The following is a 27784-nucleotide window of genomic DNA, read 5'->3' as shown; positions in this document are numbered from 1 at the left end:
TTCTGGTATTCTGGAAGTCTCAAATATGACATGTAAATGTTCATGAACACTATTTGAAATTTCCTAAATTAACTTGAAAAATAATTACTGAATATGCATGTGCAATAGTTTTAATAGCAAAGGTAAAACCAAATATCCTAGTGGCTATTAGCTTAGAGTTAATTTGATTTAATATCCCATAAAGTAAGAGGAAATAAGTAATCTTGCCAGTAATAAACTTTGGGTGGCAATAACTTCCAGCACAGAAGAAAAGTATTTTCCATTTCTTCAAAGCTCACTTTAGAGTCCCTTTTTAGACGTTATTTTTCTTTCCTGCATGTCATCCATTAAAGATTAGCTGTGGAAGGTTGGAGCATGGAGAGATTATGAATGACAGAACAACTCCTGCAGAATAATAATCAGTTTTTGGTATTTAATGCTGTTTGACTTTTGCAGACACATTTCTTATTAACCTTTGGTACAAACAGAAATCCAGGTTCCTGATATCTCATGGAGAAGATGAATTCAAGATCCTCTTCCAATTAAACTGAAATAAGGCCAATATTGGGCTTTAGCCAAAAGAACTCAATAGTTCCCAACTCTTGTGTTTATAAACCTAAATATGAATGGTATTTTACAGTTGAAGTAGGTAATGCATATACTTCCCTAACCCAGTTTTCTATGCATAATGTGTTTATATATTTAGTCTATATAATTCTTAGGGGGTTGTCCTATTAATGCTTCATTATGGAATACTATTTCCTGAATATGTTTTCAAAATATTTCTTGATAAATAGCACAATTTTGAAAATAGCTCTAGGGTTTCAATCATGTATGGGAAGGTAGACAATCCATCTAAAGGACAGAAAAAAACCCAAAGTGGGGACATTGTGACTGAGAAATTCTTGGGTTAATTTTTAACAGTTTAATTTGCAACAATGTAATTTTATCTTCAGATTGTCAGAATTGTTGATTATCAAAAAGTTGCATGCAGCTCTGAAGTACCATATATGATGAGTTTGCATAGATTAAAGTGGCAATTACTAAGCTATTTATGGATGGAGCTTGTATGTTAAAAAGCAAGTCAGTATCTTCTGCATATTTTTTCAACTAGTCTGACCCTTCTTCCTCACGGCAATGCTAGATAAGCATAAGGAATTAGGTTTAATTCAGGAATAAAAAGGTCTGCAAATAATCTACTTCCCAGGGTATTGCAGAACTTTTCTTTAACCTGACAAATTATAACTTGCAAACTGTAATGCAGTGCTTATATTTTCCCCCTGAAAGTAAATATTCAGGCATCAGTAATTATTCACTGAAAAAAAAGTTTATGGTTTGATTTTTGAAGTCAGCTGTATTTAGTGTATTAGTAGCAGAGGCTTAAATATGGTACAGGAATTGGCTTTCACAAGAACTGCCTTGGGGTCTGTGTATAATACTCTCTCCTATTCTTTCCCACTTTATTTTTTTTACATCGAATTGTGATCTGAATACACAAAGAAAACCTTATGCAGAGCTGCTACTAAGCAACTTTAGTCTTTTACTAAGAACACTCTGTTTATAGCATTGGATATGTAGGAGCAGATGAATACTATGCATTAAATACATACAACAAACACAAAGCAATAAAGAAGTCACTGTGTTCTATCAGTGTTTGTTCAGATTGCTTTATCTATAAAGTCACATTTAGGTGTAAATGACTTGTAGTCTATAACTCCTGGTACAGCCCGGTGAAAACTCTTAAGTAATTTTCCTATGGTCTTCTTATCACTATTTTGCTTTTATTTTTCAGTTATAGGTCATAACTGGAGTAAATGAATGGTAGCTTTCAAAAAAGAAAAAGCTAGAAACTTAAGTTGTCTGTTTCGTAATAGAACATGTCAGCACTATTTTTAAGTCAACAGTCAGCCCTGGAGCTTATGATAGTTTGCCATTAACCTGAATGAGAACTGTGTAAGGGCCTTAGAATTTGAACATTTCTAGGGATTATCTCCATTTTGTAACATGTATGCACAAAGACCAATTAATGACACATTTTAAAGGCTTTAATAGCAGTGCAGTAATTTTTTTTTCATTTGGCTATGATAAAATTGACTAATTTTAGAATTGTGAGCACAGTCATTAAATCTGGTAGTAGAAGTCTCAGAGGATTTTGATTTCTAATATGAGTGGTTAACAAACACATGCATGTTTGTATTTCTGTAAGGAGAACAAGCATATATCCATATGGTTATATAAAATATAATTATAGCTGCCCATCTGTAAATGGCAGGAGTAGTTTCCAGTCCTCTTATGATTAAACAGTCATGTCTAATTTCCAGCAATGGTGGGCTGGGATGGGAGAACTGATTAAAACGAAAAGGCAGGTAGTCATTGCACCTCTTTTCCAGTATACTACTCTAATTCCTCACATTCACGTAGCTGCTACCCAGAAATCCAAAGTGAAAACAAAACAGAAATCCCTAAAAAGCTTCAGTTAAACCTCTCTGCAGGATAAATTTCAGCTGACAGGTTTTTTTTTCATGGAAGCAACTGAGCAGGATAAACAAGCAGCCCATTGTAGGAATCTTGAATTCTAAGTATGCCTTGACCAAGCAAGTTCTTTCATGTTTCTGCTTTTCTTCCAGAATAATATACATCTCCAAAAGACAGAAAACAGAAAATATTCTTTGTTTCATTTTTCACATAATTTCAGCATTCACTCCTATCTTAGGGCTTTATGAAACAGAAGTCAAATCATGCATTGAAATTTTTTTCAGTCATTCATTATTATTTTTCAGTTAATTCATAAATTAAGCTGCTGAGAGCCTTTTTCTAAAAGCATATAATCTCATTTGTATTTCTTGATGCTGACATTGCACAAGTAACTAGTAAAATTACTTTGAATGTACCAGAATTGATGCCAAAGAAAATCCCAAGTCACTTATTGTTCAGCAACCACTGATCTTGAATATTAAATCTTAAACTGCAAAACCCTGTACTGCTGCATCAATCTATTGTTGTTAACAAAATGTCTTTCTCACTGTGTCTTTTTCTTGGAAGTAAGTGCTTGCTATAACTACTGCTTGTTGCAAAAACAATTAGCAATATTTTAATTGTACTGTTTCTTGGATCATTTTTTTCTTTCCACATAATCCAAAGTCAAAACCAGTATTTCATCACCTCTGATGTCAAACACCATGCAAAGTCTAAAATATTGCTATTATTTCTGTAAAATTGACTTATCTTGAAAACCAGTGGTTGTAGTGTTATAGTATTTGCCATATCTTCTGAGGTACAGTAGCAGTGTGGATAGTGATCTCATCTTTTCTATATAAGGTCTGTCCTGTAGTCTGATTTTACTTTTTTAATGAGTAATGTGAAGTGATTTTTGCTCCCATAGATCTTTTAAGTCCAAACATTTTCTTCTTTTACCTCTGTTATTCAGTTTTATTTATGCAGGTGACCTCTAGGAAATAAGCAAACAGACTTTTACCCTGGGAGTCATGCTTCCCTCACTTCCCCCAAAGTTCTGTTGTTCAGAAAATCATGAACCACTGTTTAAACCAGTATGATTTCCAGCACAACTTCTCATTACTGCTGTGTTTTAAAGGTAGTTTAAGAAGTATAGAAGATAAGTTTGCCAAAAGAATCAGGTTCAACTAAGAAAATATGTACACTGCTTTGACTCAGTAAACTCATACTCAGTATGGTTCATCTTCTTCATATTTACTTTTGCCCATATTAGAAAACAATTAGCTTACTAAACAAATTTGAGTATTTGGGATAAAAAAATCTACTTTGAGTCTCTCTCATTTGACTAAGAATTACATGATATTTGATAAGCTTGTTTAAAAATGGACATATCCAAATATTATTGTAAACACCCATTGATTTGTTTTACCTGCAATATAAGTATTTTACTTAGTTGGCTTACATAGTAGCTAATAATATTTGTTAATGTAATTTAACTGCTGTGAACCTTTACTGAACAAATATTGAAATTTATACAAGTCAAAGAAAGAGAATCTCTAATGACTTTTGTAAAAGCTTCCATTTAATAGTTAAGGAGAAAAGTTTATATGACATACCAGATGCAATTAACAGTAGATTTTACATTTAATAAAAAGAAAGAAGCATATGTATTTGCTTTATTCATTCCATCATAATTTGCATTAGAGCTGTGGGTGTTTAATGAGCAAATTCCAGCTAAAATGCTATATTGATTTTCTAAGTGAACTTTGTAATAGCTATCTACCTTACAAAAGCTCTCTGTTTACAATTGTTTTCTTTACTAAAAACTAAAAATGTTTTAGAATTGATGAGTTTAGCATAATGATTCTTTTAAAATAAAGAGCTCTTTTAGAGTGTGCAGGGGTTTTAGTTACAAGGAGAAAGATGTTATTAAATTATTCCAAAATAAATAAAGTTTATGCAACTAAGTAGTAATGCTAGATTTACATATCTTACAATATTTGCAAGCGTTGGCAAATAATCCTTTTTTCTTAATTTAGCACTCTGGGATGTAAATATTTTAATTTTTGAATGTCATAATATCTATATGAATGAGTACATGGCACAATTAATTTTAACTTCATACTAGACTATCCACACTTCATTTTTGTGCGTAATTTTCTTACTTGAAACATGAGTTCTTTAAGAATTTGTGTTTCTTGTTGGTCAGGCCTCAAAACGACAGGATAGGGTTGGTCAGTGTGCCACTGGAAGGTCTCCAAGAAAAATCTTGTGGTGTCGACCAGAGCAGTTGGTGACTAAGTATCTCTTTTTTCGTTGGATCAGGCATCAAGTTGGTGTGCCAGTATGGAGCTGGTATTTTGCTGGATATGGCATGACTTGGATGGGGTTTAGGAGCCTGACTTGATAGTCTCAATTAGTTTTTGCCTGGCATTTTTAAGAAGCATAGGGATGATAATCTGGATATTCTTTAGTATTTTTAATATGGAGGAATTTCCTGTCACTTTCTCTCATAGACTTTAATTGGACAGCTTATACTTTACACATTTTCCTAGATATGATGCAAAATGTTTTGATTTGCTGCTGCATTGAAACTGAAAGGTGTGTGTATTTCAGTTACTTATTTGAAGAATGCTGTGGTCCTTACTGTCCTGAATTTACAGTTGTGACTCATCCATAGCTCAATCTGAATGGTGAATGTTATTGTTACATCATACTTCAGGTCACCTGCATTTGTGTAACTGTCATAATATTCCATATATTATGACAAAAGGAATTAGTAAAATATTAAATAGACTCAGAAATATGGAGGCGTTGGATAACAAAAATGTCTAACCTAAATTCAGCAGAAGGTTTGGCTGGTAAAGAAATCAGGTCAGTTAGTCTTCTGTAGACCATTAAAATGAGTTAGATGAGGACTTTTAATTACTTTTTAAATAAGTCATTTCTTTTAGTCGGTGTCAGTATAGCTACATGCCATGTAACTAAGGGGTTTTTTTTTCAAACTTAGATTACCATGCAAGCATCTTACATGATTTTTTGTACTTTCCCTAATCTGTTTTAATATTAAACAATTGATTTGCAATGTTACTTTTAAGAAATATAAGTAAAAGCCAAACACTTGTAATTGATACTGAACTGCTATAATTTTTTTTTTAATGTAGGTGTTGGATCTGGTCATTGGGATATTTACTCCCATGCTTTAATTTAGTGGAAGGATAAGAAAACAAGAAATTGCACAATTTAAGTCACTTTTCCATAGCTAATAGTCAAAAGACTGTTTTGTAATGGAACTTGGACTGGGGGAAGGGTTTGCTGTTCAAGACAATTACCTTCTGGGCTGTTATTTGGGATGGTAAGACTTGAGATAAGCAGGATGCTTAAGAAGCTTAAAAACATCTCTTTTTCAGAATGTTTTCATACTGTTATATATACATAACTTTGGTTTAAGTACAAATAAGCAATAATCTGTTTTTTAAAAGCCTGTATAGTCGTTATACCACTGGCTGTAGTTACGCAGAGAGGGAATTAGCAGTGCCAAAAACCAGTCACTCTAGGTGTACTTGTATGTTTGGGATCCATTGCAGGAGTCAGCAAACTTTGGTTTTTCATGCTGAGCTGAGGATGTTCTAAAGTTTGACAGGAGAAGGGATGCACTTGAAGAGACCAGAAAGAAGTTAACTAATCTGGAAAGCAATTAACCTGTGAATAGTAGTAAGTGCCAAATCTTCAGTTACCTTAGGCAGGTTTCTATTCATTCCAGCAGATGTTTTCATTATGAAAATTGCATAATGTTTCCACATGCTGGTTTAAGGAAGGGGCTCTCTGTGCAGTGTCTCTGGCATGATGCTAGATAATCAGACAAAATTTACAGGAAAAATTATAGTAAACAAATGTATTAAGGTACTGATAGGTAATAATTGCCACACACAATCAAACTGCTTTTGTATTCCAGATCCCTTCAGGACATAGCAGTTGTGTTGTCATTTACCTGGGCAGTCAACACGGAGGCACTAGTTTCCCTGCGCTCACAGATCTCAGCAACTGATGTGCTGAAATGCACAGCCTACCTCGTACAGTTTGTTCTGTTCTTGCTGAGCCACCTACCTTTGCAGATATCAGACTCATTCTCTCCAAGTGCTGCAGAATTATTCCTGGATACCAACCTGTCCACATGCAGTTTTGCAGCTTCTTTACTCATGTCTTAATTTTCCTATACCACATCAAGCAAAGCTTTTTTGTTGCAAACAAGGGAAATAGGTTTTCAACTTAGAAAAAAAGACACTGTTCTTGTGAAATACTCAAATAGAAGAGAATTAAATCAGTGTTTGTTAAATTTTGTGTATTTGTGCTTCTGATGCTGAATTTCTGTGGGTTTGGTTGTTTTTTATTTTGTTTTGGTTTTGGTTTTTGGGGTTTTTTTGGTTTTTTGTTGTTGTTGTGGTTGGGACGCAACTTGTTACAGCTCTGGCCTGATAACTGGGCTTGCTGCTCCTCTGTAGATTCTTCTGAGGGGAGGGACTGCATTTCCAGAAGTAACATTTAACCTTTCCCTGTTACCTTTTGTCCTGTCTGCTGTTAGCCTGCAGCCTTTTGCTAGACCTGCCAAAAAATGCTTCCTTACTCCTCAGCTTGAGGACAAGAGGTTTGCTTTCCTACCTTGAACACCTTGCTAATTTATCTCTCCAGATGCTTTTTCTGTTCTGTTTTTCTTTTTCTTGCTTGTCTTACATCCCTGGTTATCTGAGCTGCTTGTGACATTACATAAACTTACCACTTTTTGTATTTCAGTTGTTTGGGGAGTTTTAACACTTTACTAGTTTTTTGGTGCTGGTAAAGTGTATTTTGTGCCTGCATTATAGCTGCTATCAAAAAGTGCTTCTGTGTTCCTATTGTTCCATTATGTGAAGAAGCATGAAATGTTTTATACCACACTATGAAGTTTTTGTGCAGTTATGTACAAGGGTGATGTAAGAATAAACATATAGAGGCAATGCAGTTGATGCCAATTGAGGTAAGAATGGAGGAATAAAAGCTCTAGGCCAAAGTGGAGGAGGAAGCCTTTGTTTGCGATCTTAGCTTAATGATGTAAGCAATGGTTCAGAGAGCATTAAAGAGTTCTGAAGGTAGTAAGGAAGTCCAGAAGCAGTGGAATACATGAAGTATTAATACAGGAAGTTCTTGAGAAATAAATGCCAAAATTTGAAAGAGACTGTAGTATGATCTTAGGAGACTGTGGCTAAACCCCAGCTTGACAGACTAGAAGGGGAGCGTGGAGAATTCTGGAACTTACAGACCTCAGCTGAGTTTTTTGGAGGTGCTTGTGACAATGAGAGATATAGTCCTCTGCCTTGGAGTGACAGCAGTCTTACTTATGGCATCCTGAAACTCCCTAGACATTTCAACTGCAGGGTTTTATGATGACTGTGAGGAGAGATTTGCAGTATTGCAGAGGGAAATGATGAAAGTATGAATAAAGATTTTAGTGGAGGCAGGGTCGAGGTAAGGATTCTGGCAGTGTGCCAGAGATGGTGTTAGACATATTGACAGGGGAAAGGCAGGGAGAAAACGTAAGCTCGGAATGAGGAATGACTTGAAGGTGTTAGTTTGCTCCCAAGGATAGAGAGTAAATCTTAGTTTATTGGCACCTAATGCTCCAAGGTCCATGTATGCCGTAACAGATAATATAACAGTATATTACACAATAAAGTAGAGGCTTGGCAGAGGAGAGATGCCAGCTGTGCCACTCTAGTGATACCTGAGACAGACTATGAAAATATTAGAATATTTAATATCAGTGTGCCACCCCAGTAGGAAGCAGTCTGATGGTAGCAGTTTTAATGGATCTTTACTTTTAACTCTACGTCCTCGAAGAAACCTGCTAGTCTCTCATATGATTCTGAGCTTTAAGAATTACTTTTCCATTAAGCAAGTATCCAGAATGCACAGCCCTGTTAGATTTTACAGGACTGAATTTGAAAACACATAGCTTTATTTTATTCCTCAAAGTATTGATTTTAGCAAGAAACAGCAATTTAGTGTTGTGTCTGAGAAGCAATACAGACTTAATGGAGAACAATCCAAGGTCAGTGGAGAAGTGTTAATTTTGGGAGGTGCTGGCCCATGTAAATGCATCTAATAGTGTTTTTCCTTGTCAAACTTCTTTATTGAACACACTTTTGCAGCTCTGGTGGAAGAAGTTTATTCTGCTCAACGGGAACGTGATGAGGCTGTCATGGCAAGGCTTAGGTTAGCCAATGAAGAGAGAGATGAAGCAGTTCTGCAAGTCCAGCGTTTAGAAGAGTCTCTCAAAGAGTAAGTATACATTCCCTGCCCTGTGCAAAAAGGCTGTTGTTTCAGTCTGTGGCAGTTATAAACTGCTCAACAGTGGTTATATAGGAAAACTTGGTGCAAACTTCTCCATGATGAAATAGGCTAGGGCTAGTCTTACTGTGTTACTGGTTAATTTGTTAGCTATCCTGAAAGACGATATTTTTCTCTGGAGACTGAGAGCAAGGTGAATAATTTTGATCACAAAAATAAAAAGATGTAATCAAAAGCTTTGGTATTGATTTATTGAGGGATAAATAAGATGAATGTGTTATTTTATAGGGATCTTTTGACACAGAGTACTAGGATGTCAGTCAAAAGTTGCAATATATAGGAAATCAATCAAGCCCTGAAGTCCACTAGACATTTCTTTCCGCAAAATTTCTACTACTCATGTGGGCAACATGGTAAAAATATATGGTTTTTTTTCTCAGCTTTAGTGTAGGAGCTGTTTGTAAGGTAATAAGGGTACAACTAGTACATCTTGTATGCCACGTTAACATAACCGAAATAGGCAATCTCATGTTGAACAAAACCGTCAAGTCAGGGGAGAAAGATCAAGAACAGTTTCATTTCTCACTTTTGGTTATAAGCAGCTTTGAAGAACAGTTTGCCTCTCCATGTAATCCTTCTTCATCTGAGTTGTGATCATCTTAGTCATCAACTGTGTTAGTCCCCCAAAGGGTAGTCCTCTGAAGTCCAGAGTAGCTGAGAAATTTCTCTTATTTTTCTGCCAGGAGAAATACAGAGCAAACACGTTTTTATTGGTAGGAGACTGAATAGGTGCAGTTGTGTTAGTTAACTAAATGGCACAAGTATGTTTTTAAAAATTCCTTCTACTAAGAACACTCGTCTTTAGGGCAGAAAGCCAGTCTTCTTCTTTTGGATCTTTTGGTAGTTAGGGCCAGAGAATGTTCCTAAATAAATTTCAGTAATCTGCATGTAGTTTGTGCACCATTACTCTGTAGAATTTACAAATTGCTAGGGTTTGTCACAGCATGAAAGTATAGCTCAGCAGCAAGATTAGGAGATTCTATACCCACAAGAATTAGTGCATAATGTGTTAAATATCTCTACAGAGTCCATTATATGCACCTGAAATCTTGCCTTAAATGCAATTTTGGAGGAAATTACAGATGTGCTTTAAATTCCCATAAGAGGAATCATAACTGTGAACCTTACTTTCAGTCTCCAGGTTCTTCCATCAGTTTTCTGATCTTGTATGTTCCAAGAGTAAAGAAGGTTTTGTATGGTTCCAAACATCAGATGAAACTGTGTATAAACTGTTAGCATAAACTTGAGGTCTTTTATCTTAAAGCACTAGACTCCTGCAGAAAATTCATTGTTCTGATTGACAGACCTGGTCAATGACTTTTGGGTTTCTGGAAGAAATCACAGGTTATTAAGTGTGTGACAGGCGCATTGCTACCTTTTCTGCAGTGGAATCCATAGACACATGGGTGGCAGTTATTGACACACATGAATCCCTCAGAACACGTTCACTTGTTTTCCTTCAACCCCTTCTGTCTGCTTCACTCATGTACTGGAAGGTTAAATTAGTTCTAAGCTGAAGGATGAGAAAAGAGAACACCATTTCTTGGAGAACATGCGTAGAACTTTCCTCAAAAACATGCCGTTGCAGAAGGCACTGAAAATGACAAAAGTAGCACTTAGTCCTAGGAGAGGGTCAGTAACTCCGTTGGCTGATAGCTTGGAGTCAAGCTATTACACTTTATTGCTATTATTTAGAGGACAGCAATCATTGTTGCTATCATCCGCTTGGGTGTTCTTTAGGATGCTTTATGGAGAGGTCTGATACCCTGATGCCATTCACAGTCTCACAATTGGCATAGGAGATTTCCCTGTGTAGAACACCAACTTTCTTTTCTAACTACAACCCCTAGTATTTTCTTCCTTATGGTGATTGTTCAAAAGGTCAAGTTCTCTGTCTCAGATGTGCAGCACATTGAGGTTTGGGCTTTTTTAAAGAATGTTGGCTACTGGTGCCACACTCATCAAATTTTAGAGCACAGGTCACTCCTTCCATCTGCTTTGGAATTCTTCCAGTCAGAGAACTTTACAAGAGGGCAATATTGAACAGCCTGCCAACCTTTATCAAATGCTGTAATGCTTTCTTTAAATTAGCAGCTGGAGCAATTCTATTGTCATTATTTAACTGTAATAACTAAAATTCTTACAGCCCTGTTGGCCCTAGGGGTTCCTTTAGCACAGTGTGTTTAGACATGAGAGGAGGAGAAATCCTGTTTTAAATTGTTAGTGCTTACTGTCTGTGCTCAGCACAGGGAGAGGTAGCAGGGCAAATACACAGCTCTGGATGCTACTTTTTTAAAAATACTGTAACCTAAGTAGGTTTTTGTATATCTACAGATGGATCCCTTCTGGCAATAGTGTGCTGAAGGTATGCTTATGGCGGAAGTTCCTGTTCTTGTTCCCGCTCCTGTTTCTCCCTAAAGTGTCTTGCTTACTCAGCCTGTTGGTTGGCTGGGTGATTTTGTTGACCCACACTTTTAGCAGGGTAGAAGTCCTCTAGAGAAGCCAGGTCAGTCCTGCCAATTTACTTTGACAAATACCGTTCCTTTCATTGTGAATACAAACTAGCTGGATATCCATTTTTAAGTCCCACATGAAGTGGCACTTAGAGCAATGTAAAAACCTAAAGCAGGAACTCTACAAGGAGCCAGTTCTGAGAAATTGGACTATAATATGTTTGTTATTTTATTATTTTTGTTACTTTATGAATACAAATCAAACTGAGCAAAGGTTAGCTTTTACTTTGATTTGTTTAGTTGTGGTGCTGACTGAATATATTGGAGCAGTTACTGCTTGTGAATTCCATATACCATCTGTTGTACATTGATCATACATTCTGAAATATTTCTTTTTTATTTAAAGATTTTATTTCTATACTGATTGATTTAGTATGTCATATACTGTTATCTGGTTAAACTAATTCTCTAATATAAAAGGTGCTAGTATGCAGTCAAGTGTTCTATGATGTTTGCTAGCTAAAATCATGACTTCAAAGCAGCACCTGTCACACCATTGTTGAAAGTGTCTCTTGCTGTTCAGAAAATGTTTAATAGTACTGTGTCTGTCTTTTAAAATATCGTAGGGTAGTGGCAGACCTACTTTTAGTAGAAGTCGCCATTAAGTAAGTAGCAGTGGAGTGGTAAGGTAACTTTAATATGCTCATTTTTCCAGAAAAGAGATCTCTGTCCATTTAACTAACCTCAGGTAAAATAAAATGTGTACTATGCCATTTATTAGATTTTTTCGCTATCACTTACTGCTTTTGCACAGCCAGTGTTCAATTCTGTATGACTAAATTCCTCGTATCATCTTTGTATTTGACAGGTCAATATATGTTCTGTTGAAATAGAAAGAGAGGAAAGTGCAGGCAGGTTTGTTCCAGAATTAAATAAGTACCTTGCAGAGAATTGGCTTAGCTTCCTATTTTATGCAAGATAGAAAATCAAAATATTTTTAAGGAAACTTCAGCTGTTTTTTTTCCTTGTTGTGGAGGAGAGAGGTGGAAAAAGAATGGCTAAAAAATGAAAAAAAATAAAATCACCTCAAAAGTCATGTTCTGTTTCATTTGGGGTGCAGTAAAACCAACAAAAATAAGTCAGGTAAAAGTTGTAAGCCCAGAAATAAATAAAATAAGAGCATCAGTCATTTCTATCGCTGGGGAACTTTCTTCATCTAAGCACATATGAACAATTGATCCTTGTAGTCATATATAGCAGTAAACATTAATAACTTAACAGTCTGAAGTCAGTGCTGAAGATATGGAGCATTATTGAAAGATGGAGTCGAGCAGGTGGCACTTTAATATGTTCAGTGTCATGGTTGACTCTAAAGACTAGTAGAATGAAATTACTTGAGGTTCTAAAGATTTAAAAAGCGAACTCATTTTGCTGCACTAAGGAAATGCTACTGATCAGGCTTTCTGTGTCCCTTTTTTCTAGGCTAGAAAATATTAACCCTGAAGAAAATGACATGGTAAGCCATTCTCTGAGGAGATTTCTTGATGTCAGTCTTATATCTTAGAGGCTTAAGTTCAATTGAGTGGGTTTCAAGAACTAAGATGTGGGAAAAAGAAGAATTGACACACTAATAATGTACATCTTTGCTGCAATATGAAAATTCAATAACTTCACTCAGTCAATTTACAATTCACATGTGCCTATTAATTAAAACCTTATATTAAATAAAATATATTAAAACTTCATGTCTGACTAACATATAATGCTGTTGGTAGACATTACAGGAATTACTGAACAGAATAAACAATGCAGACACAGGGATAGATATACTGAAGAATGGAGCTATAATTCTGAACCGAATACACAGGACCAAAGAACGTAAAAAGAAAATAATAGCTGAGGAAATGAATGCAGTAATAGAACAACGGGATGCTGCTTTGTCTCAAGTAAGTCTCTACAAGTACATGATCACTCAAAACCAAATTTTTTTTTCCTTTACTTTTGATGAAGAAAATTATTTTGTTTGCTTTCCTCCTTTGAAAATCTCAGAGACGAACCTTTGTAGTAAATGGCTCACTAATGATCAACTTTTTCTTTATGGTAGTAGTACCTATTAAAATGGCATCAGTGTGTTTCAGGAGAAAAGTTATTTTTGTATTTTTTGCACCTCATTACTTGCTGTCTTCTTTTTAAAACAAAATACTTTTCAGTGGCTTGACCAATCTGAAAAGCTATTAAGGGCTTAACTTTGCAGTATGCTGTACTGGTGAAATGCATTAGATGACAGTTAACTGGGGCTGACAGGTTTGTAAAAGGTTATATGTGGCAAAAATATACATTAAGGGAAGATAACAGTACCACATGCAACAATGCAAGTAATTCCTCCCTTTGTTGCTTTACATTCAGGAGATAAAAATCAGCATGTGGTCCTTGACTCTCAAAGTCTTACCCCTATGCTACGTGACTTGAAAGAACCTGGGTTCTTTTTTCTGCTCAGATCACTCATTCCCTGCAATTTCCTATTTTGACAGAACAAGAATTGTCTTCGTTCTCATCATCATAAAGAGTGTCTCCTTGCTTTTCCCATTTCATGGAAGAGTTTTTTGGGGGGGGTTTGTTTGGTTTTGGGCTTTTTAAGTCCCTGAATTTTAAACTAGATTTAACTCAATAGGAGCAGGTTGTAAGAGGGAACAGTCCAAGTAGGGGATATATATCCTGAGATAATATTTTACACTGGATGAATCTCCTTATGTGTTTATGCCAGGCAAGAAATTTTATCTGACTCTTCCAATATTGAAAGTTAATGAGTTAACAGTGTTAGCCTACATCTAACTAATTTTTGCTAGATTTAAAGTCAAGTTTGTGATCTTGAGTAGTATACATAATGTTGATCAAATTTATGTTCTATTGAAGTCTTCCGATAAAGTGTCCCTTCTACACACACTATAATTTAAACTTTTTTCAGTCGTCCTTTTGCATTCTCTTCTGCTTTAACTTTGAAAACCTCATCTACCTGGTGCTTAAAATATGCTATGTGTCTGTCTCATATGTATTGCAAAGGATGTTAATGTATTAATGGCAGTATTTTACTTTTTTGGTCTGCTTTTTTTGCTTTCATAATAATGATGAGGAGCATAGCTATTGGGAAACATCCAATAGTCCTCCCAAAAGTTTGTTGCAATGTTCCAATGCATTGGGCATTGGAAAAGTGAGCAGCTTATGAGAGGAAAACTTTCAGCAGAAGGGAAGGATCTTTTGATACTTTTATTTTAATTTTGTCAGTTTTTGCTTCTTTGTTAAAGTGGACTTTCAGGTGTACTTGGGCCATAAAACATCTATGAATGTCAGAAGAATATAGTTGTAGGTCATATTAGTATGTACTTTAATTTAATTGATTTTAAGGTGCCTGGTTAAGGAGTAATCTTTATCAAGTAATCAGCTTCAAAATTAATAGAGATAATTATTTTATATAGTAATGTCACCACTAGCAAAGCCCTCTTTAGGCATGTCAACAAAAAGCACAGATAATGTTAAGTAGATATTGCAGCTGAAAAAATAAATTTATAGAATAATATATCCTCACTAAATGAAAATTTAAATATTTGGTGTAAGCTGTAATGTAATTATACCGTTCGCAACTTATACCACCATTGTTTTAAATTTATTATTATTATTTAAACTCTTTTCGTCATGTGTTTTCAAATATACGATGTTTTTACAGCTGTTACTGTTGAATCTCGAAAAAAGGTCCTTGGAATTGAAGCTACCATTTCAACCTGTGCTTCTCACTTGATGATTCCTTGGGAATTCATACCGTACTTGAATTATTAGTAGTCTTTTGTTAACATTGCAATAGCGGGAGTTATTACAGTGCTAACAGCAAGAACAATAGGAGAGGGATTCCTACATTAGACCACAAAGGGACTAGATATAATTCAGGGGATGTATATGCTTAGCATAACAAATGCAAATTATTGGAAGTTAGATCTAGGGTTGCCTCAGGCATTCATAACATCTGCAAGTTAAAATCTTTTCGGTGGAAGTAACATCAAATATGAGTGGGGGGGAGAATTGAGGAGAATAGCCTGAGACAAAGCAGAAATAGTGTGAACCATTAGCATGCAGTAGCTTTCCTCTTAAAAAGGCATGTTTAAAGTTCAGAGGTCACTGGGCAATGGAAGTTAAATGCTTCGTGACACATGATGTGAACACCATGTCCCTCTGTTCCTGCTTGCTGTTGTGTGATGCTGGAGACAGCAGTGTCATTTGTGTGACCACCACAACTGGTTCCCTATGAAAGAGAACTATGCGATAACAAGGGTTTAGACTAACTGAATTTAATAATGGAACTGCATCTGTTACCTTTCTTTATGGTTTTCTTCACAACAGCCTGGTGTTTGACAACTGAGTACACTGAATATAACTAGTATCTAGTTTTTTGCATTTTACTTATAGGATTTCTGATTTTTCTGAGGGGGAAACAATAATGTGAAAGCCTTCACAGCCCAAAGACATTGCTTTGATTTCAACTGAAGAATAAGTTACATTCCTAGCCAATGGACATTCTGTAAACTGCGTGTTTCCTATGACCAAGTAAAGACAGATTACTTCCAACTAGGCTTTTAAACAGTTTTGAAATGCTTTTTCTGTAGTTATACTACTAAGGTGCATTTAACTGGACTGCTATTGCAACATATTGGACAATGATTAGCTAGTTGTGATTCCTCTATTTAAATTATACTTGAATAATTTTTTTTTTCTCCAAAACATAAAGAGCACTGTCCATGTCTTGGAAAGGTCATGGAAATGTTTTTTTGAGCCATAATACCCAAGAGCATCTGAATATTTTTTTGAGATTTCCAACGTGCATGTAACTTCTTACTAGGAAGCAGATAGAGGCACTTCTATCACTGTATTGAGCTGTGCACTTATACGTAATCTTAGATCTTTGACTAGATTGCTGAGCAAATATGCAAACTACTTTTTGTATGTGTGAAAACAAATCAAATGGTATAAACTCAAATATTTGATACTACTATTAGTATGTATTTTCAAGTGAATAATAAACAAACAACTAAAGCATGGCTAAACATTGACATCCATCTTCTCCTGTACCAACCCCCTTAAAAAAACAAACTGAACTGTTTGGTTGTATTTGCTAAGATATGTTTGCTAATGAGCAGATATTGTGTGATACTGAGGATCTTGAGTGTGTTTTATGACTGACCAATCCTCTGAAAGGAGAATGGAGAAATATGCTAACTGTTATGAGAAATAAAACATATTTTTCTCGTCTGTAATGTTCAGTTTTGTCTTATCCCATTCAAGGAAAAAACTTATCTGTCCAGCTGATTGTACTACGGTTTTGCCTTTCTTCAAAAATCTTTCTTGCTTGAGTAATCCGGTTAGTGACAGACATTCACAAAGATTCCATATGGCATAGTCACATTGTGTGATCTTCACAAAATACTCTAAAGAAGTGTTTTCCAGCAGGAGGCAATACAGTACAATGTCTCAGCCACCTATTAGCCACATCACACCTTATGGACAGGAATGTTAATATCATTAAATGATTGGCAGCTGAAGACTTGGGTAAGTCATTACAATTACTTTTCTTCTGGTTTAGAGAAGAAAGGGAACCTTTTAATCGGTGCAGCTTGAAGGAAGTGATTTTTTAAAGCTAATTAAGAGAATAGGAGATCATGTGTCTGATATGTTTTCGGTCCTAACTCATTCTGTATATGTGTTTTTTTAATGGGCAACAGTCAGTTCTATACAGAATTTTAAATATTAAAGATGTATAATTGGTTGTTAAGGAAAAGCAGTGGTTTCATGGCTGGCAAAGTATCATCTCTAGTGCACTGGTCTTGAAGCAATAACATAACTGGCAAGCCAACCTGGTTTTGCAGCTTTGAATAGTTTGATCACATCCTGCTGTGCAGGAACATGCTTATGACTGTTCATGTAAAAAATTGGCATGCACCCAGTTGCTCATCTGAAGCAAGTTTAAGTACCCTTCTCCATTTTGAGGCACTGTTTGGCAGCAGGCAGCACTTTGTCGTCATTGAAAACAAAGACGAGGTGCATTATGCTTGACTGCCCAGCATTATCAGTTTCGACTAATGACTAATAGCTGATAAATGTCTGTACTTAAAACAAGCCAACTTCTTGCTAACTTCTTTTTATGTTCTGCTAAAGCCGTTTTCCTCCTTTTGCACCAAATAAGGTGTAGAGCTCTGTGTTGTCTGTGATTCATGGAGCATTAAGGCATTCTAAGCACAAGTGAGTGAACAGGTCTTATTGAGGTAATAAATCCAAGAGCTTTATGATGTGTAAAAACAACAAAAGCATATGTAAATGAAATATGAAAAATATTTACACATCTTGGGCCTTTAATTGGGGAATACTCAGGGACAAGTTGCAATGCATTGTGACTCTTATCTTAGGATAGAGGTGATCTCTTTGCAACTCAAATCACAGTTTGAGACATTATTTTTAGTAGTTTGAATTATCTGTTCAGTTTTAAACTCTGTTTTGGTACCCTTTGACACTTCCTGTCACTTCCTTTGACCCTATCCTTAACACATCCTGGTTAAGGATACTAATCAAGTTCTTGGCTGGCAAGAGCACGTCTGACGGTGTCCTCCTAGCTGCTCTGTCAAGATGCTTCCCCTACTTTTCCCTTTGCCACTGATAGTTGGAAACAGGAAAACAAGAAGAGGTAGATTGCTGTATTCACAGTTGTTTGTGAACCATGCAGCTGTTGTTGGGTACAGATTATTTTGGTCATGGGCTTATTTGAGGAGGAAAGTGAAGGTAAAGAGGATGTTTACTGTACTTTGAGGATCCAAGGACCATGCTGGTTCACTCTAGTGGCTGATTGCCTTTGGGCAGGCAACAGCAAGTTGCTGTTGCTCTCATTTGCAGTGCTTTTCTCTGAGAGGTAGCAGATGAAAGGGCATGGGGAAATTGCTTGCCAGCAGGGTGACAGCAGAGAGGACACCTGTCTGTAAGATGCTGGGTTTTGCCCTGCAAATTTAGTCTGAAAGCAATAGGGAAATAGTGGAAATATGGAAAAAGTCACAGAGTAGATTTAAAAAATAATAATAATTTTAGATTTAATGTCAAAAGTTGCATTGTGACTCCAGGGAGAAAAGAAACAGGAGTTGATGAAATGACTGTCAGTTTTACTGGGGTTCACATCACTAGTCTCAGGTAAACCTCACAGATGTCTCTTGTTTGGAGGTAATGCTAAGTGAAAGGGACTCTAAGGAAAGATCACTGCTGTAGTTGGGATGCACGGAGTAAAACTTTTGGGAATGATGCTGAAGAGCATCAAGAGTCTTTTACATCTCAGAAAAGGGCAGGTTCTTCACTGCATGGCTGCCTACTCTTTCTGAAAACAAACCTAGTTTGAAAATTTATGATAATTCTTTACTTTCTGAAACAACTTGGTATGCTCTGACTCTCTACCTTGGATATATTTATGCTAGCTGTAGCATGAATGTTTTTCAGGAGAATACTCAGTTAAATATTTGGCTACATTCAGAAGAGCATAAAGTATTTTTTCAGTCTAAAGTAGGAACTTTAGTCCACTGGAGACTGAAATAGAGAGGAAACTGACCAAACAGAATCCTCTTAAGTCATGTTTTCTGATTTGTGTAGAATGTTCCCCAAAAGAATAACACCTGTTTAATCTTATGTCATAATGATCTGTTTAATTTGATTGTACTATGTAATTCTCAGTTTTCAAAGCATGAAGAAACCGGAGGAGTAGTGAGGTGTTCAAACAGGATGGTAGGAGAAGGTTTGGGGACATTACACATTCATATCTGCAGTGTCAGTTTGTCTCTCACATTGATGTAATAGAGGTTGTGATTACTCTGTGGATAGGTGTATGTTAGTAGGACATGAAACTCCCTTTGGTTTTACAGGAGTCAGAATTTCACTAGTGAAAGCAAGTATTTTGCAGCTTATTCCTTAGTTTGACTTTAGCAAGGCTTTAGTTGCATGAGGTTGTGTAGTTTTGAGTTAATACTTTTCGCAGCTGGAAGTGCAGGTCAGATGGTAGGTCATTAGTGGGAGGGAGAGGAGGATCCAAAGGAAATTACCCTAAGGAGCTCTTATACTGAACTTTTGTATTTAGTCCATGAATACTAAGTATGAGTAAATATGTAGATGGTAATGCAGTGTTTCCTTGAAGACAGGGATTACAGTTTGTCTTTTTGAGGTTTTTGAAGCAAATTTTTAATTGATACTACGTTTTTTCTTTTTACTGCCATAAGGTTTTGACTGAATGATGCCCGAAGACACATCAGTGTTTGCATTGTTAAATCACCTGTTGTTCCTCTGCAAACAGTGTGTTGTGCAGAATTCAGAAAATACATGTCTGTGTAGTATTTGAGGGCATGATCAAGCTTGATGTCCTTAATTGTAAACTTTAATGAATTTCCAGTAGAACATTCATCTTCAGTACCTAGAAAGTCCTCATCCTTTCGAAAATGACAGTAAATTTGCATGCAAGGTTGTTTGATTAATTGCTATTTGAGTCATCTATCATGGTGCTAAGCTTTAGATTCACATAGCTTAGACTTCCAAACCAATTTCAAGAATTAATTTAAATATTTAATGTCAAAACCCTAGAATGAAAGAGAGGAAAAATGTTTTGTATGCTTATTGATCACCTGTTTCAGTAGCAGCAACACATTGAGGAAATTTCTAATGTGATAGAAGCAGAATTCAAATCGTATCCCCTGTGAAAAGGAGACTGAACCACTGTGCAGCCAGTATTGCATGCACATTACCTTATGGTCTATGGGTACCAGAACTATTGTAGAGGAGGTACCTTCAGTAAGTTTTCCATGATACTTAACACTTCACAGTTTTAAGTTAGCTACTAAGTGTTGAGTCAGGTTTCAGTTTGCTTACCTGTTGGATAAAATGTTGGATTTTTTTAAAAATCAATTTTAAAAAAAAATCCAGCTATGTACTTTGGTTTTCTTAGGCAACTCTCTAAGGAAACGTTCTGCAGAATTGCTTTGTTATTTTGGATACACAGATGAATTTGCATAAAACTTCTTTTGATAGATGGCAAGCAAGGTTTTTGTGCTTCATATTTATAATTTATCTGGAGTCTGAAAAGGTTAATATGCCTGACTTGTGTGTTCACTTGCTTTTACCCACTTGACACTTCTTGAATGTTCATAGTTGCAATTTTGTGGCTTATTATGTCTGTATTAGCAAGTAGTGTGAACATTAGCAAGTAATGGATCTTGAGTATGAAATATTTCCCAGCATCTGACATCCACATTAACCCACCTGGAGGGAGGAAAGCTGTTGCACATTTGTTTGGGTTGGGTTGAGTTTTTTGTTTGTCTGGTTTTTATGATGGACTAGCAGTAGGCAAGTCCAATGGACTGAATACCCATTTGTGTCAGAATGTACTAGGTGCATTCCTGGAGTGCATCTTTGAGTTTGCTTTACTCAAAAAAGGAATCCAGTCTATGGTGCAGAACAATGCATAATAAGTAGAGAGAGGTGAGAGAAATTACTAATTTCACTCCCAGTACAAAGTAGCATAGAAATTGTCTATTAGATGAAATTAAGGATAAAAATGAGGCGATTTCAAGAAGGAGAATCAGATTTATTAAAAGAAATAGGAAAATAAAAGCTAAAAATGTTCTTGGAGAAAGTATTCCAGTATGTTTGTATTCAGGATTTTCCGTTGAAAATTGTTAGACTACTTTATATGCAGACTTCTCTGGTGAAGATTTTCGTTCCATCCACAAGACATAAATGAATTTGATTCCTTCAAGGAGAAATAGGTTTCAAAGTAGTAGCATAGATTGCAAATAAAATGGCACACCATATAAAGTTTGGATTTAATTGTGCAGAGAAGATATCATCAAAGAATAGCAGCCAAACTATGTTGCTGATCATGCCACTGCCGACGACATCAGTAATTGACTAAGAATATTGTGGGACATGGAGCTAGAAGAATGAATAGAGGTCCTTTTTGTTGACTTAACTTTTTTTTTTCAGAGTTCCTTAAGTGAAATATTGACTTCTCTTCCAGCATTGTAATACCCTCCACAGTCATCTTTATGATTCAGCATGTGTTTTTAGTGGTAAAGAGAGGGGATGAGTAAGGAAGTTTAGGTCTGGTAGTAATGTATGTATGTAAGGAAGCATCATTTCGATGATGATAAGATGATTATTCATTTTCAACAGAATAGCAGATGATTGTGACCAAAATGTGGGACTTAAATATGTTTTTGTTAGTTCCATTTTTTCTAGAATTTAAATTGTTTGATTTTTTTAAATGAACCAGTAACAATGGGCACAACATCAATTTTCCCTCTTGCTTTGGTCTGGAAGCCATTAATCAATTTTTACATGTCCCTATGTTTGATGAAGTTATTTTACATATTGAAGTCTAAAGTGTGCAGTGGTCCTGACAAAAAAAAAAAAGGAGCAAGAACATCTATCAATATTCTCTTTATGAAAGAAAGATTTCACAATAGCATTAACTTGTCTATGTCTGGTTCACCAAGTATCCCTACATTTGTTTGTTGTATGGCTTTAGTGTTTCGTGCTTCAGATTGTAAGTATCTAGGATTTAGCCTCTTTTCCATGTTCTGTTTATTCACTGTTAATTATTTTTCAAGCTGAGTTGCTTGAGAACAAGAAAAATTTAGCTTCCATTACCCTCTATTGCAAATGAAGGACAGGCTTTCCTATTGCATGTAGTCTGCATTGACTGTAAGATGCTGTTGTCAGGGGACTTGTTAATGCTTTCTGATGTTAATGCTTTGTTGTCATTCTTTTCAGTAGTGTTTTTAATTTATTGTTGAATATGCTGAGGGTGTACACAGTCTGCACAAAGTATCAATTCCGATTTATGGTTTACTTTTGTATTGAAAATACTTTTTTTAATTAAACAATTCAAATATATAGAAATATTTGAAGGCTCTTAAGAAGCTGTAATTGTGTAAAATATGTAATACTTGTAGGTACGACAAAAAAAATTACTGTGGCTGAAGTTCCCTATTAAATCATACAAGCATGACGACTTTTAGCAGTTCTGGAGTTTTCAGGAGTACAGTATGCAAGTGGCTAACTACAGGGTATTTCATTGATGTCAGGTACTGATGCAGGATAATTGACAGTAATGCTTATGAATGTATGCTTTGTATTGATCACATAGAGTTGATAATCATCTTTTGAGAGAGGGGGAAATTTTAACATTGCCTCTAATTAATTAATTAGCAACTATAAACATGTAAATCTAAGGATATTAACCAAAGTTGTGCAGCACTTACTGATCATCTCTCAGTTATGCTGAGTTGCTTATTTCTTAATTAGCTGTGACACCTTTCTCTGCTGTCTTCAGAAGTATTACCAAAGTTTAGATAAAACCCAGGAAACGGAGTAAAGCTCTGTATTAGAAGAATGGCTGTGAATGCTTTGCTCCTAGCTGTCTCATGAAATGACTTGTCAGTAATAGGTAAGGTTTCTTTCCAAGTCATGTTGTAGTCATGATGAGGAATTTTATACCTTAGAGATTGCATTACAGATCCCAGTAATGTTAGGAAACCACAGTTTTCACTCTTTTGCCTGCAAGTGCTGTGCTGGGTTGTGTTGAGGACAAGAGTGAACACTAGACCTCTCTGTGGGTTTAACTGCTTCATCTTATGTAGCTTTAAGATAAAGTATTCTTTCTTAATCAGCAAGCTTTTTCAGCCTTATTGCTTGAGGTCCTGTTCACGGTCAAAATGTTAGGACTTTAACTGAATCTCAACCTGAAAACCAAGTCTTGAAAATCTCACTGTGAAAAGGAAAGCATCCAGTGCCAGCCTCCAAGAAGAAATACAAAATCGTTGTTAACCTCTTGTGATAAATAGTCACATCACCCTGGTTTCTGCTGTAGGGCTAGCCAGCAGCTGTGTCTCTCCTTACATGTTCTCTTTATGTCGTGTGCGTTGTCGTATATGCTCTCCAGACACTTCTCAGCAGTAGTCATGCATTTTACCCATTTTGTTTGTTTTGGCAGATAGGCCTATCACTGCACTTTCAGGAGTTGTCATAACATTCTTCTATCGTTGTGTTTTTCTTAATTTTTTTTATCCATAGGGTGTCCTACCCTCCACACACCAGGGACAGAATTGCCAGGATGAGAGCAATGTTGGTAATTGCATGCATCAAAGGCAGCTGATTTTAGGTTTAAGCATTTCTGCTTTTCAGTAACATATCTGAAAGCATTTAAGTGGCTGTTAAATTCAAAGCTGCGTGGTCCGTCCACTTGAGAAAGGTGCATCTATTTGGGTAGCTAGTCACATTGATCTCTGTAAAACACCTCAGTGAAGCTAAAGCTAAATTTTGTCAAGAGGTAAAATCTTTAGATTGAACCTCTGCTTGATATTTACAAAGTCTTATTCATGTACCTAAATCACACAGATGTTTCTCAGTATTACCTAAGCTGAGCAATACATAATTTCTGAGTGTGTGGTTTTGTTTTAGTTTTACAGAGGTTTTGTATACTTTCGTAAACCTTTCTTTTTCAGATGCCTTTGTCTTCTATGCATGATTCATTTTACATTTTTGTGAAGCTGATTAATTTCTTGATTTTTTAAAATTTTTTTTCTGTTTTTCAGTGCATACAAACTAATTGGAAAAGATGTCTGGAGTATAATTTCATCTATTTGCTGTTACCTAGATATCTGCATTGATAAGACAGAAACTGGTTTCACAACAACATTTGAAGATTTATGATTAGTTGCTCCATTTTCACCCTTATTCTCAGACTGTTAAAACACTATCATTAATATTGTTTTCAGATAGTTATGTTCTTTAGTATTGAAGTTTCAAAGAAATCCATGGAGAAAAAGCAAATACTACTGATTCAGAGCATTTATTCAAAAAGTGTTTCTTGTCCCACATATCTGCAGAGGTTTGTATTTTCATCTGCCTAGTTGGCTGTTTTAGTTTGTGATAATCTCTGGTTTGAAGTAGCTTTTATTACACATTAAATAAGTTTGGGAACACACATTACATAAGAAAAAATTGAAGAACTGCCACTTAAACTATTGATGACTCAATTGAGACTACAGTATTTATCAAGACAAACAGTGTGTACTACAAGGAACATCTGCAATTCTGTGATTACAATATCTGAATAAATAGATTTTAAAACTGTTTCATCGATACAGTGATCCATGATACTGTTTTCTCAAAAAATGTGATGATATTTAAAGATGGGCCAGAAGTATTCCTGTCCTTTTGTGCAGTAAATGCCAACTTAACATTTCGGCAATAGCCTTGTTTGCATATGGATTTTATAAAAATCCATTGAAGATTATTTGAAAACCAGCTCATTAGAATGACAGATTGCTTACCAAATTTTGTTTTCTTGTCAACTAATATTGGTTACATTCAGTTACACAAGGTTACACTTTCTAAAAATATGCCTCTGTCAGAAGCTGAGTACCTTGCTTATATCTGTAAATCAGATTCCTAATTTCTAGATCTAGTTGGAATATCAGGCTGTGAATGTTTCTAAAATTTCTCCTTTTCATACACCTTTCACACCTTCACTACCTCTATTCTACTATATATATATTGTTTGAATACTAGCACTGCAGATTATGAAGTGGGGGGTGAGGGAAAGGCTTTAAACAAAAGCAGTTGTCAGCCTTCAGTCATGGTGTGTTGTGTCAGATGTTTGACAAGCTGTCTTTTGGCCACGGGCCATCTGGCTGTAATGGAGCTGACTGCTCTTCTCAGGAGTTTGCAAAACACGTGGCCGCAGAAAGCAATAGCTCCATTTGGTCAAATCAGTAAAGCAAAGGTTTTGGGTGTAGTAATCCCAGTTCTAACATGATCTTGCCAATTGATTACGATTCATAAACTTTCTATGCTAATTTCTCATCCCATAAAACAAGAAAATCCTATTTACTAACTTCATTTAAGTGTTGGAAAAAGTGATTAGTCAATGTTTACCAAGAGTTATAACATAATTAAATATGAGTATAATTAAAGAAGAGTTATTGGGAAGAATCACATTCTAAAGAGAATATATATGGGAACAAGGTGAAGCAAAAATGTAGGTAAAAAAGAGACAGTGTAGTGGAGTGAACCTTACGCAGGCCAAGATGAGTCTTGGGAATTAGAGTATGTGTACATTCTGCCATGCAAAAGAAAGAAGGTAAGGTGCAGCATTTGAAGGAGGGAGAGACTAAACAAATTGGAGAGGGAAGACTTATGTTTCCTCCTTTTAGTAATGGAGGAGGAGAAATAAAATGTAAAAAAAAAAATGCTAAAAAATATAGTTCATGACTTTCTGAAACTTGTGTTCTTCTTTTATTCTGAATACAAAGACTTTGACCAAAGCTGCCTTGCAAAATAGCTTGTAAATGCTTATGTGGGAATTGCATTGATTTGGAAAACACATGCTAAGACCATAAGTAAAATAAGATCAGAATACTGTTTTAATATTCAGATGCTCTGATGTTCTTCTTTGGGACCTTTCTTGTATTACTACTTAGTACTCAACCAGGGTAGAAATTATTTCAGGTAGTCAGCAGAGTATTTCAGTCCTGGTTCTCTTGTAAGTAATATTAATGCATATTCTTCTTTAATGGCAAAATTATTCCAAGACCTCTTGGGTGTTGTGTAATTTTATTCTTTAAATGTTTTTAAAGATGTTGAGGTTAGTTACTCTGAATTATTTTCTATGTGGAAGTTTCTACACTGAAATCGTCTCTTGTATCTGTATGCTGGAATTGCTGGTGTGTATTGAAAGTAAAACTGATCCTAGTGTAGGTATTACTGTACTTGCAGACCTTTATTCATTGATTTAGAATTCAGCTAATAAAAACTTACTTTTTTTATGGTTTTGTCATTGCTTTTGAAAGAAAATCTTGACTCTTGAGTGCTCTTTCCTTCTTATGAGGAAATTTTAATTAGCATTTTCCATTTGCTGAATTATTTGGGAGTATTGGTCATTTGCTTTGCTTTTGAATATAACACACTGACATGTGAATTATAAGTTCATTGTACTGTGCCAGTGCCTAGTGTTTCTACAACTCTGCAGTGGGGTGCATGTGTGAGCAGGCATACTAACCTTGCATACTACTCATCTGCTTACATGCTTAGTTTATACATTATTTATTAGACTTCTAGGCACGAAATTAAAAAATTGAATTAATAATGTGACTTCCATGTAAAACAGAAGTCGCTTATTTATATATGACAGGCAATTAGGAAAAAAATGCTCTTAGGTTAGTCGAATGCATTTTTACTTAATTTCAGACCCTGTACAGCCTCATGAATAAATGTTTGACTCCAGGTTACTGGGTTTATGTTCTGATAAGAAACAACTCAGAGGTGAGGTAAGATTGTTAACTTATATGCAATGGATACAGGAAAATGTGAAGGTGACCCAGTTACGTGGCTTCTGCTGTAACTGCAGACCAGGAGTCTGTCAGCAGTCCCTTTAACAGAGCTGTGGTCATCCAGTGGCACAGCCAGCACAGGAACCCTGCTTGAATGACCCATGAATCACGTACAGCTCAAGAGCATCATGTTTTCTTTTGTCTTATTCTTGAACATTTTTTATGATGAGTGTCATTGATTAGGAAAATCTGTGTATGCTGAATTCGTTGAGAAGTAGATCAGGCTCATCTTGATCTTTGAAATGTTATCACTGCAAGGAAGAAAGAATATATAGAGAATGCAATTGGGTGGGTAAGTATTGTAGGGCTACTCAGTGCTGTGAAATAGCTGCACATATAAGGATTGTTAACATGAAGCATGAAAACGGTGAAACTTTATTGTCTACATTTTCTGAATGTCTCACTGTGCAATTACAGTTCCTTTAACTCTTCAAGTGAAAATAAATAAAAGCTTGTTTTGCTGCATTTTGAAGTGTTCAGAAATAGAGAAAGGAATGGTAGGAGGAAAACACGTCATGCATAAAGCATATTATCTGCTTTAATACTGCAGGTTGCAACTGCATCATAGTAACAGAGGCAAAGTTTCATTTGTATTTTGATGCATTTCTTTTTGAAGCAAGGCACCATTTCACTGCTGAAAAACAAAGTTTACATTTAAGTGTTTCTCCTACTAATAGAATATAGGGTTTTTTTAATGCATATGTTTCTGAGGTTTAAACTCTACAAACACACTTCTCTTTCTTGAAATCCCAGTAGTTTTACGCTCCTGGGCATTGTATAAATAATCATTTAAACACATTTGTTGATGATTTGCCAAAACTTTGAAGAGAAGTTATTTGTTTCAGAGGTTAGAATGCCTTAATTCAAAATTATAATTTAATGGAAAAATGTTTCTAGTGATTATTATGTAGAAACTAATATTTCTTTATTTTTTTACATTATTATTTTAGAAGAAAAAGGATAAATTCTATTTATATAAATATAAGTGCTTCCAAACATCTGCAGTGCAAAGTACATAATTCACAGTGACACCAAAGGTTGGTTGGTGTTTTGACTGGATGA

General features: G+C 35.6%; 1 protein-coding gene across 1 annotated transcript in view; it reads left to right on the top strand.

Moving 5' to 3' along the window:
- MIPOL1 (mirror-image polydactyly 1) overlaps positions 1 to 27784 on the top strand; it is a 150400-nt gene that overhangs the window by 23200 nt on the left and 99416 nt on the right. Inside the window, exons 6-8 of the mRNA XM_009074745.1 lie at positions 8619 to 8748; positions 12753 to 12786; positions 13046 to 13216. Coding sequence (XP_009072993.1) covers positions 8619 to 8748; positions 12753 to 12786; positions 13046 to 13216 — 335 coding nt within the window. The remainder of the gene's footprint in view (positions 1 to 8618; positions 8749 to 12752; positions 12787 to 13045; positions 13217 to 27784) is intronic.

Source organism: Acanthisitta chloris, unplaced genomic scaffold (assembly GCF_000695815.1).
Source record: "Acanthisitta chloris isolate BGI_N310 unplaced genomic scaffold, ASM69581v1 scaffold5875, whole genome shotgun sequence".
Lineage (NCBI taxonomy): Eukaryota > Metazoa > Chordata > Aves > Passeriformes > Acanthisittidae > Acanthisitta > Acanthisitta chloris.
This window is presented reverse-complemented; position numbering and strand designations above follow the sequence as displayed.